Source organism: Daphnia pulicaria, chromosome 1, assembly GCF_021234035.1.
Source record: "Daphnia pulicaria isolate SC F1-1A chromosome 1, SC_F0-13Bv2, whole genome shotgun sequence".
Classification (NCBI taxonomy): domain Eukaryota; kingdom Metazoa; phylum Arthropoda; class Branchiopoda; order Diplostraca; family Daphniidae; genus Daphnia; species Daphnia pulicaria.
The window spans coordinates 37,945,679-37,962,878 of NC_060913.1; the positions used below are offsets into that span (position 1 = coordinate 37,945,679).

Consider the following 17,200-nt stretch of genomic DNA (forward strand, 5'->3'; position numbering starts at 1 on the left):
TTCCATAAATGTGTAGCGGCAGATCGATTTCATTTTTTTTTCTTTTTTTCGAATTCTGTTCTCACTTTCCAGGGTGTCTAACGGCTGCCCCTTCTGTCTTTTTTATTTACCAACGCGCTTAATAATTTATAATCCCGCTTGTTTCCTTCCTCTGTCCGTCCACCCCGAATCATTCTTCCTCTTGAGAGAGAGAGAAGAGAAAAACTGTGTGGCTAACGCAATGGGTTACAGCAACAATAACAACAGATTTTTTTTTCTTTCTATAGCCAATTAAATGGCTTAAACCCTTTATTTTCGTTTCATTTCATTGCTCCCCCTCTTCATCTTCTGGCCGTCGTGTGTCGTGCGAAAATGCCGGCAAAGAACATACCACCCATATGTAAACAACCAAAACTAGGTAAATACTAAACTTAGTAAACTAAGTAACCTACCTACGTCGTTTAAATTAAACCTTATCTGGTGAACTGGAGACCAATTGCCGGCCTGGAAAAGTATGGGTTCATGGAAGCTTCCCAGCTAGCCACGTATTCCCCAATTCATTACCTGGTCGTGACCTGGCATTGAATTCGCTCCCGGCTATTTTGGGCACTTTATGGTATTTATTTGGTAGTAATGATATGAGGCTATTGTGGCCAATTAGCTCCCAATGGTTGCTAAATGGTACTAGATTAAAAACATTAGCCCATTGTGACCAATTGGCTCCCAAAGGTTGCTAATTTTTAAAAACAAATATACAACCATGAAACGATGAAATTTATGAAACGCTTAGTTTTTGCCATCACATTTAATCATTTTTGTTTTTCATACGGAGGGGGAACACAGAATAATTTGCATCGGTATTATCGTACGCATCATCAAGGGTGAACAAATAACGCACTTTCATTGTAATATGAGTGACCGACAATAAAGACAGAACCGTACTTATCTTCAATAATATTTTCAATCGAAATTACAGAAGCTTGGACATCCTATTTTTGGTCATTCTTAAAGAAAAGATATTGATAGCCCAATGTGATAATGTACAGTTTAATAGCAACAATACGAAACACACCTGTGATGCAAGAGTCTTGTGTGCGAAATCATACAATTTTTTACCAAGTGTGGCCGAGCAAATTCATACAATCCTGCCACATGCAGGTCTCAATCAAAAGAATTAAGAAAGGGGGGATATCTCTAGGTGAGAAAGCAATATCAAATAAGCAAAACGACAGAATCATACGAATTGTAATCTTCACTCACCAACACCAACGCTTTCAATGTGCTCAATATCATCATCCAACAACTATACAAATTGAACAAAATGTACAGTTAGCAGCAATACGAAACACAAAGCTAAACACGATTAATACCTGTGATGCAAGAGAATTGTGTTAAAGCGAAATCATACAATCTTTCACCAAGTGTGGCGAGCAAAATCTTACAATCCTGCCACATGCAGGTCTCAATCAAAAGAATCAAGAAAGGGTGGATATCTAGGTGAAAAAAAAATATCAAATTAGCAAAACGACAGAATCATACAAATTATAATCCTCACCAACGCTTTCTATGTGCTCAACATGCACTACAGATGAAGCCCACAGTGCACAGTCTTGGGAAGTCATCCAACAACTGTATAATTGAACAAAATAAATTTATCAGCACACGAATCCATAATCAAAAGGTAAACCGAATAATTACCAAGGCTTTTTCTCCTTAAAACACAAATCAATCATATATAATACTAATAACTCTGATTCCTTTCCATTGTCTCAACGAAACGACTGATTGAGACGAGAGGCGTAGATATTTTATTGGTTTCGTTCCATTCATAACTGTGTAATGATATTCTATTCCAATGAATAGAATAGCATGACTACTTCACCACATGAAGCACCGAATCTTCAAAACTATGTCATCACAATCCAGTAAAATTAAATTTAGGTAGTGTGATACTATTGATGTCATTATTGAATTCGACGCTTTGCAATTCTTCTTGTTCTTGTCTTAATCACAACAGCATTCTCGGTATTTTCATCTTCGGGTTCAATGTCTTCTGACTCTTTTTCAGTTTCTTCTTTCTTTTTCTTTGCATTCTTGTTAGACGTGCGACATGAAGACGGCGCCACAAACGAACTATCTGAATCAGAGTTGCCAGCATTCTTTTTCTTCTTGGCAGCAGTCTTTGAAGTTTTCTTCGGGTGCGATGTAGTCTGTAAACGCTTTCGTACTTTAACAATCTTTTCCAATTGTCTTTGACGGTCTTCTAATATAAGACGAGTATCAGTTAAGATACGAGTACGACCAAGTCTGTTCTTTTGTTTTTGACTACGGTGAACTTGTGTGGTTGTCTGGCTGACTGCGGGAAATGGTCTTATTTCAGCGACGCTAATTACTGGAGTAGGACATCATTTTGATCAACTTAAACTTCATGGTCCGTTTCATTATTCATTAAAGGAGCCTGTGCATCTACATGGCTATAGCGGAAATAATAGTGGCTTCAACTGGAGTAGATTCAACGTTGTCCGAAGTGTTAATGAATTCTGCAACATAAATAAAAATTACTTTAAAATGTTTTTACAAATTCATACTACTAAATAGGCCATTACCTGGTCTGTCAGTGACACTAGCTGGAGCGTAACGTGTTTCAGGAATGACACTTCTATTAGGATGTACCCCTGTATTCTCGATTCTGCAAAGACTAGCAATTTCTTTGATAGATATTCGGCTACCGGGATGTGATTGGATCCAATAATTATGAGAATGCTTTAGCCCTGCCTTGAATGGGCCGAATACGGTAACGTCTAGAGGTTGAAGTGCGTGGGAGCAGTGTGGCGGGAAAGTGAGGAGGACTATTCCGTTGTCTTTAGCAAATTTCACCACCTTGTAGTCTATATGACTTTGATGATTGTCCATTTTTTTTTCTTTTTTTTTTATAAAGGTGTATATTCGCCAAGGCGAATGTTACCTGTATATTGACAGGAATAAAATATGAGCAGGTACAACAATAAAACAACAAAGAGATAAGGAAGAACAAACAATCAAAGAGAGAAGAAGGATAAAACAGAGCTAAGATAAAATGTATGCAAATTACTATCCAAAATAAATATACTGGTTGCCAGAGCGCATTGAAGCGTAATCAGATTCACATAATTACACGAGTAGATTAGAATGGAGATAAGCATGTCGAAAAGAAGGAAGACTAATTCCGAATCCAGCAGAAAAGCATACTGGGGCTGAGTGGACTCACCCGACCGTTCTAACCAGACTGACCCACTGGGTGGTCCGATTATTCGCGAGGCTGACTTTAGAGAGCTGGTTTTTGGGTTTTTCAGGCTGGTTTAGGGCCAGACAAGCGAAACCTCGGACGTCCGTATCGGCCACGGTCCGGTTAAGGCGCCCGCTATAGCCTGTGGGCGTCACCCCGGCAGAGACCGCAGAGGCACAACGCGAACAGACACAACCAATTAGATGGATCGAGCGATGCATAAGTAAAGCCAGATCGACGGAAAAAGGCTTGTTAAGGTTAGGTAGAAGATAATGGTCAAGACTGATGTTTGAAACGTTTGGTGATCGACAAAAGGTGTGATAGAGCAAGCCACAAAGGTTTGTGTTCTGAGAACGAATGAAGCGGGACTGGCCACAGCAGCTTTAGATTGGATGCGCATGCAATAAGGTTCTCTCTGTGAGCTACATAACTGGAACAGACAAAAATGACATGGTTGGCATCTTCTTCGTCACCGGACAAGCAGGAGCAGAGTGGCGACGATTTCCTTTTAATTTTGAACAGGAATTTGTTAGGATGCTTTGACCTGAGAGAAAACTACATCAGAAAAAATAGATTGTCCATAATCAGCAGAATAGGGTTTACTTTGGTTAATCTTACAATCCCGTGAAAAAAAAAAACCGTGGAAGCGTAGAAATTGTCACCCGTCATCCAGCCTGATTCGTGAACAAGTCCTAAGCAACCATCGGCACCGTCTTTTGTCAACTGTGTGTTAGGCTTCTTTCGGGGGAAAACAAATACGGGTGGAGTGGTACCACCAGCGGCATTTACAAATGCCAACATAGTTACATTAGATCCTCTTTCAGCAGAAGTTTTCTGAGAAACCCAACAAATATAATTGAAATTTAATGAAGTTTCTCGCAAAAAATGATAGTGTTAAATTAAGGCGGTGCCGAATTGTCACAATACAGTGCAGAGTGGTTTTTTTACAAGTCAGTGCCGAATCGTCCGGACGCCGTTTTCCTCTGTCGTTCCCTTTTTTGGGCAAGATTTTGTTTAAATGATTACTCTTAATCCCCCTGTGTGATTTTGATAAGCCATACCTTATTAAAACGAGCATTTTTATCTTGAATTTATGGATTTTTATTATATTTTTATACCAAGTGGTTATGATGTTGCAGGGGGGCCTGCTGTGTTTTTCTGTCGTTCGCTTTTTGGGGAAAGATTTGGTTTAAATGATTGCTCTTATTCCCCCTGTTTGATTTTGATAAGCCATTGCTTATTAAAACGAGCATTTTTATCGTGAATTTGTATATTTTTTTTTATTTTTTTTAAGATACAAGGTTTGGATTTTTTCCCTCGACACTTTTTTTAAATTGCTGAATTCTTTTCTCATTGCAAATCTGTTTTCACACCAAAACAGATAAAATGGCGGAGCACAAGCTGATGTTGGTGGATCTGTTAATGGATGAGGAGACCGATATGGTCATTGTATCCGAGACATGGGCAGTGGACGACGATGAAATTTGTTATCCGCCACATGAAGTAAAGGGAGCTAAGCTTCAAAAGTGCTGCCACTTTCACATGCAGCAAGATTCAAAAACTTTGTGACGATATCCGTTCAGGCTCATCCGTATGTGCGGTAATATACCACTATCTTTTTTCAAGTGTTTCAAGTTTCTCTCTTCCGATGAGTTTTCGATTCGATGTAACTTATTTTGTTTTTTTATCACAGAAAATTGGGCTGTGGCCAAAAGCTACGAGGATCGGCTCGGAAAGAACCAAGATTCAGAGCTGAATACGGATGCTAGAAGACATCTTGATCAAAGAAAGAGAAAGCTAGGAACTAGAGCAGTACAGTTCGCCGCCAGCCTGCGGTATACCACTGAAGAAGCCAGCAAATAACTAACTGCAGTGCAGATCGAGCAAGACATGGTCCAACAAGCCCGATGACCCGCCTTCCCTTACTATTGAACCTTGGAGAAGATTGCTGTTACCGCATCGTCAAACAAACTAGTCCCTGAAAGTCAGGTTGATATGTTTGAAATTGGATCCGACGGTAATACTGGACATTCTACGTTTTGTGTACTCAAACAGCTAATTGATTTTTTCCCGTCCAAATTCTGGTACCAAAAGCCCTGTGCTTAATTCATCAATCATACTACGAAAAAGAGATGGGCCTTGAGGACGGCAAACAAGACAACAACAACCAGATTGGCTCCGACGAAGAGCAAATCGACGACGAAGAATCACAATCTATTTCTAAGACGTCTCGTGCACAACCATATTTTCTGTTGGAAACGAAAGACCTCCCCAACGGCCGACAACGAGATCCAGCCGAACAACCAGGATTCCGGCCCATTTACGGGAATATGATCTTCGGGGCCCCCGATAAGTGGCCCCTTGTCACCCGCCAGATTATGCTATTTCTTTGTGCCCTTTCCCCCTGGTGTCAATGTAATATTCTGGAGGGGGTCGGGCCTGTCTGTCTTAATTCATCTATCTAACAAGTCAGTCGTAATACAATCGGCGTTCACAATCTCTAACTTGTGCCATCATCTTCATTCTTTTACATCTAAATTCGGCAAGGTAAAGCTTGACACACGATTCCTTCCGAACATGGTCCTTCGAACCTTCTTTTTGAACCGGTATATTTTGTGATTCTGATTGAAACGAGAACGCCTCTCGGCAAAGCGTTCGGGTCTCTTTGGTAACAAAAGACCCACTGACTATATCAACTTAAACTGTTCTTATCTATCAAAACTTCCAAACAATTTAGTTAAGTGTATGTGTGTGTGTGCTTTTCGACAATTCGTCTAGTCGTCATCGCCATTTTTTGGGGAAACCGCGTGGCGGACTGAGGCGTCAGAAAATCTGAGCGCCTCACACACACACACACACTCGACTGTAAAAGCATCTCACTCTTTCTTTTTGATTTTTCTTAGATCGTAAAAGCAATTGAACATTTTTTTCTTTATCTCTCTCTCTCCCTGATATCAACTAAATATTAAATTCAAAAAGTAGATAATCAATTCGTCCAAACTCTTCTTGCATTAAACTTTTTTTTTCTCTCTCTCTGCTTATTCCCGCATCTCATTTTCCACAATTTAATCTTTTCTTTTCTTTCGCAACGCTCCACTCTAGTGGAGCTCCAAGTCGGGCTCCTTTATCTAGAAAAATTCGGCCCGAGCGAAAGAAAAAGAGGCATTTGGCCCGCCAACGTGGAGAAGTCGCTCCATGGACGGGCCCAATCCGAGAGCCACTCTACAAAAACACCAGAGAAGGTCGGCGTGAAGAATATCGCAACCGGCCGATCGTCCCGTGCGCCGTCCCATCTAACGACCCGGTCATCCCGGCTCCATCACCGGAACAGGAGGCAATCAACTTCCGCCGGGTCTTGGATCGAATTACCGCAGCTGACCCTCCTCCAATCCGATATTTCCCATCGCCGGCTGTTATAGCAGAGTATCACCGGCTAAAAGACACTCCTTGCCAGGACTACAGGATCACCAGGGGGCTGTTACACGGCCCCAGACAACGTCAACCAATCGTACCAGTCCAGGCAGTCCCGAAGGAAGAAAGAGCCGTAGCCGCCGAAGAAGAAGAAGTAGCCGTTGGCGGAGAAGTGAGGGGAGGACCACGAGGAGGAGGAGGAGGCTCTGCAGTTGCTCTACGAGAGCCTATCAATCGAAGAGCCGACACAAGCTCCCATCCCGCCACCACCTAAACCAACAGAGCCAACTCGGCAAGGCCGATCAAGAGAAAGGGTAGTATTGATGTACTCGCCAGAGAGCCTCAGAGAGAGCTTCAGAGAGAGCCCCAGAGAACGATCCACTTCCAGGATCGCTTGGATTCGAAGACTTGCGGAACAACAAAAAGAAAATTAATTTCCCATCATTGTTCCACTCACATCACTGTATTCTAGGAATGTCGTCTTAAACGATAAATACAGGATGTGTCTCTCTTCCATTAATTTATTCTAACATTTTCAATCAATAAAAAAAAAGCCTTTTTACATACAATCGGGAGACAAGCAACAGCTGACCTCCATAACCAAATTTTTTTTTCTTTCAGCACAAGCAACATCCAGCTTACAGAAGGTAAACGAGGGTCGAGCTGAAACTTAGCCGACCCACCGCTCGTCACGCCATCTACTGAGAGAAAGGGGAGACGAAAACTTTCACTCTCCAACAACACCGGCAGAGGCGCTGCAGTCAAACTTGAAGCAGCCATTCTCCAACAACACCGCAAGAGGCGCTGCAGTCAAACTTGTAGCAGCCACTCAAGTAAACAAACACCGCAAAAGACGCTGCAGTCAAACTTTAAGCAGACACTCAAGTAAACAAACACCGCAAGAGACGCTGCAGTCAAACTTGAAGCAGACACCTCAAGCAAAAACAACAACAAAGCAGGCTTGCCAATTCATAATTAAACAAAAACAAACTAATAATAAACTTTCTTTCTTCCAAAAACATTCAAGATGACTACTCCAACGAATGAAGCGTCTAGGAGAGCCATGAAAGGACATGTCACGCGCTGGATTAATAACATCCAGCAGTACGACAACGTGCAGATGAACCTATCAATCCACAAGTACTGGGAGCTGAGTCCAACTTACGGAACATGTACAGCAAATACAAGCGACTCTCGGAGGGGGTCGCCAGAGACATAGAGCAAGCCGGAGCGACCCAAGCACAATTCGAAGCGGAAGTCGACAGCCAAATCCAAGTTGAAGAAGATGTCGGTGACGCACTCATGATAGTAAAACGAAAAAGAGAAGAATTTTTAAGAAATCCAAGCAGCTGAAGAAAGAAAGCGGCAAGAAGAGACGCTATTGCTCATGTTCAAGACGCAACAAATAGCAGCGGATGCCGCCAGAGCCCAAGAAAAAGCCGATCAAGATGCAGCCAGGGCCCAGGAAAAGGCCGATGAAGACGCTGCCAGAACCCAAGAAAAAATCGATCAAGACGCTGCAAAAGCACAGGAGAGAGCAATCCGTCAACAAGAAAATCAAGATCAACAGGACTTATTTCGACAACTGATTGCCGCCATCCCAGCAGCAGCCGCACCAGGGGCGCCCGCGGCTCCAGCCGCAGTCACGTCAACTAAGCTACCAAAACGTCAAATCAAACCGTTCAAAGGGGACGTGCTTGAATGGACGTCCTTCTGGGAAGGTTACAACGCAGCCGTCCATGAATCGGCCATTCCGGCGGTTCAAAAATTCGGCTACCTCAAAGATTACCTGAGAGGTGAAGCACAGCTGTGTGTGGAAAACCTGGAGTTGACGGAAGCCAACTAAACCGTTGCAGTGAATCTCCTGAAGGCGATGTACGGCAAAACGGACGTCCTGATCGAGGCCCACACCCATAAATTGGACACGCTTCAACCAGTGAGAGACGTAGCTGATACCGCGGCACTCAGGTGCTTCCAACTGACTATCCAGTCACATATCAATGCGTTGGAGACACTGGGTGTTGCAAGAACGAGCCACGGATGTCTCCTTGGATCAAGAATTTTGCGCTCGATCCCACTCAAACTTCAAGCAGAGTGGGCCAAATCAGCAACAAACAAGGTAACAGACATTGATCAAGTATTGAAATTCATCGAAGAGCAAGTTGAAGCTGCAGAGCGACTAAGCAGTTTGAGAGCTACAACACCAAAGCCGGCCCAAAATTCTCAACAACCGGCTAAAACAACACCACCTACCACACCAACAGCTTCTCGGTTCGGAGTCAGCAGCAAGCCGACTCCACAATCAAAACATCCGAGCAAAACCAGTGCTGCCCTGTGTGTTCTGCAAGGAGATGCATTGGGCTACGAATTGCCCAATGGAGCTGAAAGAGAAAGAAGCAGTCATCACCAGCCAAAAAAGATGCTCTAACTGTTTTGGTCATCACGAGACCACTGATTGTTTTAATCCCCACAGATGCCAACGATGCGGAGCCAAGCACCACCCAGCCCTGTGTGCCGAGAAAGATACTAGATTCGGATCCTCAACTGTAATTCCAAGCAAACCAGCAGCTGGGAGCAGCTCAACAACAGCGTGCGCAAGCTCCTTTGGTGGGATTATTCTCAAAACTGCAACCGTTTACATTTCAGGCACAAATGGAAAACATATCCGAGCAATTCTCTTCCTCGACGATGGCAGCCATAGAACATGGATTAAAAAGCAGATTTCAAGAGAACTTCAACTAAAGATAATCCAAGTGGAGCAGATCGCGACCAGGGCCTTCCGCCAGACAGAGGCCCCTCAGCAGAAACTCACAACGTGGTCGAGATGACGGTGCGGGGCACCTGGCCAGGAGCCCCAACGGTGCGTATTGAAGCTTTGGAGGCAACCGACCAAGTAGGAAGCACCGGCCCGTACCAAACTACAGAATTTGCAAGAAAGCTGTGGGTGGAGAATGAAAATTTGGCAGACGACTGCTTCGAACGTGAAGGAGGAGACGAGGACGTCGGGATTCTTGTTGGAATGGACCGAATGTTCAACATTATGTTCAACGAGCCAGCAACTAAAAGCCCGTGCGGACTCAGAGCCTACACTTCAAAACTTGGAAAAGTCATCGGCGGTCCATCACAAGAAAAAACATCGAAACGAAGTCAAACAATTGTCAGCCAGCTCCCAATTAATTCAAATTGCTCTCTACCACAGATCACCTCACAGCCATCAAAATTTTTCAACAGCATCCAACCAGACCACTCGGAAAGCAAGGAGACAGGAAACTCCAGTCTCCTTCCACTACCAGAAAATTCAGAACAGATCTGCTTTTTCGATACGACAAAAGAAACAAAAGGTTTGAAATCGAAAAGTTGAATTTTGATCTCTCGTTATTTTGGCGTCTAGAAAATTTCGCGAATCTGAACGACTGTGTTGCTGTGGAGAAGGACGATCAATTCCGCTCCTTCTGCGAAGAAATCACGCGATTTGACGACGGCAGATATTGCACGCCAATTCCATGGACAACTGACAGATGGAGACTGGAAATCAACCACCAGATGGCAGCAGGAAGACTGCGGGGCATGCTGACCAAGTTACGCAAATCTCCAGTCGACTTGGCCAACTACACCAAAGAAATCGATCAACTAATAGCAAACGGATTTGTAGAAGAGACTGATTTCAATTACGATGGCCTCCACACTTATCTACCGCATCATCCAGTCTACCGGACAGACAACGCCACCACAAAAATCCGCCCAGTTTTCGACGGCGCCGCAAGATCCAAATATGGACCGAGCCTCAACGATGTTTTGGAGACCGGACCAAATCTCAATCCCGATCTCCTCACGGTCTTAATGAGTTTCCGGATGAACCGGATCGCCTGGATTGCGGATATTGAAAAATCATTTCTCAACATCGCGCTGCAGCCCGAAGACGCCGAAGCAGTCAGATTTTTATGGCCAAGGGAGCCGAAAAATCCCAGCTCCGATTTCATCGCATACAAATGGAAAAGAGTTTCATTTGGGCTAAGTTCAAGTCCATTCCTTTTAAGAGTCACCATTGATAAGCATTTTCTCTCAGTCAAACCTAAATTTCCAAAGACAGTCGAACAAATAGAAGAGCAACTTTACGTGGACGACTACCTTGGAGGAGCAGACAACGTCCCAACAGCCATAACTACGGTGGGAGAAACCGTCACGTCATTTTCAGAGGCCCAACTCAACATGAGGAGCTGGGCAACAAACAACAAGCAGCTCCGTGACTTTCTCACCGAAAAAGAAATGTCGAACCAGATTTTCGGAATCCTTTCACCTACAATAGATGGCCAGCAAAAGGCACTGGGTCTTAGATGGGACACGAGCTCCGATTCATTTAAATTTGACCCTACATCTATAATGGAAGTAGCCGTGGATATAGGAGCAAAAATCACCAAGAGAAAAATTCTGAGCATCTCAGCAAGGATATTCGACCCAATTGGTTTTCTAGCGCCCACAGTTTTACTTTTAAAAATTATTTATCAAAAACTTTGGGAAGGAGACATAGGTTGGGACGATGACGCCACACCCGAAGTGAAGAACACCTGGAGCAGCATCATGAAAGGTCTGAAGGATCTACATCATTTGGAGATCCCACGATGGATCGGTTATTCAAAAACTTCCATCGTTTCCGCAGAACTTCACGTGTTCGGCGATGCATCAGAAGCATCCTACGGAGCAGTAGCCTACGCACGGCTCCAACTGGAGAACGGAATTCCTTACACCATCCTCCTCGCCAGCAAAACAAGAGTGGCGCCTCTTCCAAAGAAAAAAGTAACATTACCCAGACTCGAACTACTAAGCTCTTTGTTAGCAATTCGTTTAGGAGAGAAAATTCGAACCTCCCTTCACACCGAGTCATGGAAAACGACTTACTGGACAGACTCCCTCGTCACACTTGGATGGATAAGAGGAGATTCCTATCATTGGAGACCGTTCGTGCGAAACCAAGTGGAAACCATCAGAAAATTTTCCAACGCGGATTGGTGGAGACATTGCCCCGGATTGGAGAATCTAGCCGATCTCGCTTCGCGGGGAGCGCCAGCGCATGCGCTGGTGGAATCGAAACTTTGGTGGCACGGACCAGCCTGGCTGACAGAAGTAGAAAGCGAATGGCCGAATTCTCCAGAAAACCACTCCACCGAAACTCAAGAGAAAATCGAGGAAGAGGAGACAAAGAAAACGGCGACTGTCTTCTTTGCAGCAGTCGAAACCACCGAGCCAATTGAATGGTACCTCGACAAAACCTCTACATGGAACAAACTACTTTTCAGATCAGCCTGGGTCCTCAGAGGAATCAACCGTATGAAAAAAAGAACGCGCGACCCAGTACTCGAACTAAAAGAAATCATTATAGTCGCCGGAAAAGAAATAACAATCGACAAGATAGTCACAGAAGAGCTGAACGAAGCGGAGCTAGCCATCTGCAGACAGCTCCAAATAGAACGTTACCCCAAAGCCTTTCGGACACTCCAGCTTGGACTGCAGATTCACCCAAAGGAGAAAATCTCATCGCTGCGACCGGTCTGGGACAATCGAGATCGACTCATCCGAGTCATTGGAAGAGTGGCGCTCGCCCTCAGGGATCGAGTCATTCAACCACCGATCCTTCTCCCAGCAAATCATCCGGTCGTAACTATGTTAATAACCAATAGACATGTATTTAATTCACACACAGGAGTCAAAACAACGCTGTCAGAACTAAAAGAAAAATATTGGATCATGAGAGGGCGCCAACAAGTGAGAAACGTTTGGTTCACCTGTGTGAAGTGCCAGAAGCTGACTTCACCTCCTTTCCTACAAGTAGCAGCGCCATTGCCAGCGAACCGACTCCGCGATGCCAGGGCATTCGAAATAACCGGAACCGATTTTGCTGGCCCACTGTACTACAAAAACGCGACGCCGAAAAGGAAATCCAAGTCGGCGCCATCCGTCAAACGAGTCATACCGGAACCTCCACCAGAAGAAGAGAACCCGGATGCAGCGGAGCCTCCCACCGAAGAAGCTCCCGAAGAAGACGATGGCGACCAATCGGATCCAGCGCAACAAGTTAACAAAAAGCAACCGAAAAGTTACGTGTGCATCTTTACGTGTGTCGTGACGAGAGCGATTCATCTGGAGTTAACCAAGGACATGACGGCTCGCTCCTTCCTGTTAGCTTTCCGTCGATTCTCCGCCAGAAGAGGCTCAGTGTCAGTGATGTACAGTGACAATGCCCAAACTTTCCGTTGTGTGTCTCGATATCTCAAAAACATTCGATTCGACCCGTCCGTTCACGACCTCCTCGCCATGAGAAGAACCAGCCGGATCTTCTCTGTTAGCCTCGCTCCATGGTGGAGCGGATTCTGGGAGAAGATGGTGAGAATCACGAAAGATCTATTGAAACGATCCAACGGGCGCGCATGTCTCGCGTACGACGAGCTGGAAGTGAGTTTAATCGAAACGGAAAGTGTGATCAACGCGAGACCGTTGAACTACATTGGAGAAGGAGCGGACGATCCGCTCCCGATCACTCCGAGTCAATTTCTCAACAATCGTCGTTCAACTTGTGCTACGCCGGAGCCAGCAGTCAATCTATTGGCTCCCGATTCAACAAGTGAACTACTTAAGAAAATGGATCAGAACAGGCGTGACTACGTCAGCAACTTGTGCTCGCGGTTCGTCTCCGATTACCTGATGCAGCTGGATAATTTTCACGCAAAAGGAGCTTCGGGCAGAAAAATTCGCGTCGGAGAAGTTGTCGTAATCCACGACAAGCTTTCCAAACGGCTCATGTGGGAGACGGGAGTAGTTAAGGAATTACTCCCCAGCTGCGACGGCTTAGTTCGATCCGCGATCGTTAAATTACCAAACGGTAAATTATTAACACGAGCCATTCAATGTTTATGTCCCGTAGAACTGAGAGAAGACCAACCGGAAGATGTGGAGACCGCAGACGGTGTATTGAATCCGGAGCCAGCTGAAGCAACTGCTCAACAATTTCCAAATCCACCCAATCCGGCTCCACTCCCATTGTTTCCGATCGATCCAGCTGACGTCGAAGAAGATGATCATGTGGCCAATCCGGCCGCAACTGACGTCGGCGAGGTCGAGGCCCAAGGCATGGGCTCTGGTGGGGAGTATGTTGGAAACGAAAGACGTCCCCAACGGCCGACGACGAGATCCGGCCGAACAACCAGGATTCCGGCCCATTTACGGGAATACGATCTTCGGGGCCCCCGATAGGTGGCCCCTTGTCACCCGCCTGATTATGCTATTTCTTTGTGCCCTTTCCCCCCTGGTGTCAATGTAATATTCTGGAGGGGGTCGGGCCTGTCTGTCTTAATTCATCTATCTAACAAGTCAGTCGTAATACAATCGTCGTTCACAATCTCTAACGTGTGTCATTATCTTCATTCTTTTACATCTAAATTCGGTAAGGTAAAGCTTGACATACGATTCCTTCCGAACATTTTCTTCGTTTTAATCAAGATTTCATTGTCTTAAACATTTGATACTTATATGTTCTTGTCATCACATTAGTTTGGTGTACCCGTGTCCCTGCCTTATGATAATAATAAATTTTTAAAAGTGCTTTAAACAATCTCATTTTCCATGGATGGCATTTATTTTATTTTATTCTGTAGATAATATTTAATAAAGCTATATAAAAGAAAAAATAAAAGTTTATTTTGCGGCCAACGTCCGTTTTATGGGAGTATTATTCTGGTCATGACCAGGGAGTCTTGTGGGCGGTAATATGGGATAAATAGGGCACGCCCAAGTAATTCCCACTGGTTATGACCCGGGGAAAAAAAATGTATCCAGGTAGCAACTTGGTCACAACTTGTGCTAGCTGGGTTTGGGGTATAAGAAGGTTGAAAAAAAAAGATATACAAACTTTTGTGTGTAAGTTTCATTAATTTTTCTTTTTTTTATCTCTCTTTTCTTTAACCTAAGCCAAATATTTTTGTTTTAGGTGCAACAAATATGCGCGAGGTTGACCAGAAGTCATCCGTATACTTGAACGTAATCCTAAACGTTTCCCTCGCATTGACAAAATCCTAAAGCGATTCAATTTTGCTTTATGGCAGTTTGATGCTGCTACCAAAAAATTATTTAAATAAAAAAACGAAGAGGAAAGGGAGCAGGATACGAAGACAACTGATGTTGCGGAGCGCAGAAAATGGCCGGACAATACCATCACTGGACGACATGGTGAACGAGAATTCAACTAAATCCATCGTATTGGTCAACGACGCTTCGTCAGGTAAAGATTCCCGTGTAGCTGACATTGACTACTTTCGGATGTTGTGTGTAAATTTAAAGAATCAATCTATCGCAATACCAGTTAAAACAAAGGACTATTTCGAGGATCTACTCATTTCTCTTAAACAAAGCTTAAGTTTTAACAGGATTAGTCATTGGTTAAATAGACATTTTTACTAATTGTAGTACTATGCCATTCACAGTAAACGCGTGGACCGTTTGGACATTGCAATAGACCAGGTTATCCTACTCCAATTTCAATGGCAATGTCATGGGGAAATTCGAGTCCCGTGCAACTGCAACCTCCAACATTAGTTTGAGGTTTTTCGCGGTGTACAAATGCGGACAGTCGAGATTATCATGATGACAGAGGTTATTATCAATCGCTATCATCCTGGTGACCCAGTCGTAATAGTCTTGTCTCAGCCCCCATTCCTGACTTTGTCACCGCAACATTTGGTAAGACTTTGTCTGACTTCAGCACCTTGTGTAGTTACATGTTTTCCTTTTTTTTTCCTTCATTTCTTTTTATTGGTTTGTTCGTGGAAGAACGGTTGTTCAGGGCGTAAGCGGTCTTCCACTTCGTTGTATTGTCCCATTCTCCCTCTTCTAGTCTTCTCCCCGTTCTTCCCTGCAAAAAACGTAAACAACACTTTAAAATCATTTTTTAAAAATAAATGGAAATTCAATAAAATTAATTAAATACATTAAAAAATTTCCTGTTCAATTCCCTATTTCACTATATTCACAACAGAGTTTTACCATTGTAAACTAGAGTAAAACTACAGACTAAAATCTAAGGGACCCTGCCAAACCCATAAGAACTCCACATCGTCCAAAGTGAATTTTGCCGACGTGAGGTTGCCATGGCCATGGCTGGGGTACGCGTCATTGGTTTTCTCTATAGTACCATGGTGTATTAGTATGGTGGGGGAACTTTTGTTGGAATCGGCTATCTCGAATGAAGCCAGTTTCCGGACAAGAGGCGGAGCTTAGTGAAAAGTAAAAATTCTTAACAGCCAATTGCAGGGCTGGTCACCTATCGTCGGTGCCCTCTATGAACCAAAATACATATCTTTTGTAAAATAATTCGTCTTTAAATTAATATATATATTTAACATTTTTGAGTGCAGACATCAACCGGTTGTCGCAGTGGTTAGAATAACGAGCAACGAATCTAGAGGATTAAGGTTCGATTCCTATACTCATCACTAATTTTTTTTCATATTTTTTTTCTATTAATTTTAAAATAATTATAGCTGAAAAAATAATACTTAATTACTGTTATTGACTCATTTTTTACGATTTTATAGCTTTATAAGTACATAAGCAAAGTGCAATCGGACTTAGAAAATTTTCAAACCGTTTATAGCTCATAGTTCACCCAATTGTCCACCAGGCAGCGCTGATCATAGGTGATCACTGGCTTCAGCCGAGATAGAGTTGGCTAACGTCCGAAGTTGCCATTTGTGAAAAATCGATTGGACACGAAATAGTAAAATTTCTTACATGGCGGCTTACGGAGTTTGGCCCGTTTTAGTTTTAGTTTTTAATTTTCTCATTTAAGTCGTCTTCAGTTGCTATTCTCAATTAGATAACTACATTCCTTAGTTATCAGGTAATCTTTTAAGATTTATTTCTCCTCGATAGTCATTGTAGTTGATTTATTATGAATTTTTAAGTAAAAGGCATTTGGTTTTCAAGGACAATATCCTGCCCCGAGGAAAGAGAACCCCGCGCCACCCCTTTGTCCCCTCTTAGTTTCTTCCTTCGTCTCTTCTTTCCATTCTTCCCTTGGGGCAGGAAATGGCGATATTTTTTCGTAAACACGGTAGGGACGTTTACTTAAAAATTCATAATAAATAAACTACAATGACTATCGAGGAGAAATAAATCTTAAAAGATTACCTGATAACTAAGGAATGTAGTTATCTAATTGAGAATAGCAACTGAAGACGACTTAAATGAGAAAATTAAAAACTAAAACTTAAACGAGCCAAACTCCGTAAGCCGCCATGTAAGAAATTTTACTATTTCGTGTCCAATCGATTTTTCACAAATGGCAACTTCGGACGTTAGCCAACTCTATAGCCGATTCCAACCATAAGTTCCCCCACCATACTAATACACCATGATAGTTTATAGGCATATAGCAAGCTTGACGTTGGAGCTTGGAGGAGTCCGGATAATAGATATGATAATAGACCTCCAATAGAATTTTCTATATTTTTAATTTCTCTCACTCCACTCTCAAGCCTGCCACAAGCCACAAAGGCA

At 43.4% G+C, this 17,200-nt stretch overlaps 1 protein-coding gene and 1 long non-coding RNA gene across 2 annotated transcripts; one reads left to right on the forward strand and one right to left on the reverse strand.

Moving 5' to 3' along the window:
- The first annotated feature begins 9,479 nt into the window (after positions 1-9,479).
- Positions 9,480-13,900, forward strand: LOC124324007. Its single transcript, XM_046784359.1, has 2 exons — positions 9,480-9,996; positions 10,047-13,900. Exons 1-2 carry the CDS (start codon positions 9,480-9,482, stop codon positions 13,898-13,900), a joined length of 4,371 nt encoding a protein of 1,456 aa, XP_046640315.1.
- A 2,464-nt stretch (positions 13,901-16,364) lies between these two features.
- LOC124338632 lies at positions 16,365-16,923 on the reverse strand. The gene is made up of 2 exons (XR_006917914.1): positions 16,832-16,923; positions 16,365-16,767 (listed from the first exon to the last, which is right to left on the reverse strand). It is a non-coding gene; the product is annotated as an uncharacterized LOC124338632 (long non-coding RNA).
- Positions 16,924-17,200: the final 277 nt, after the last annotated feature.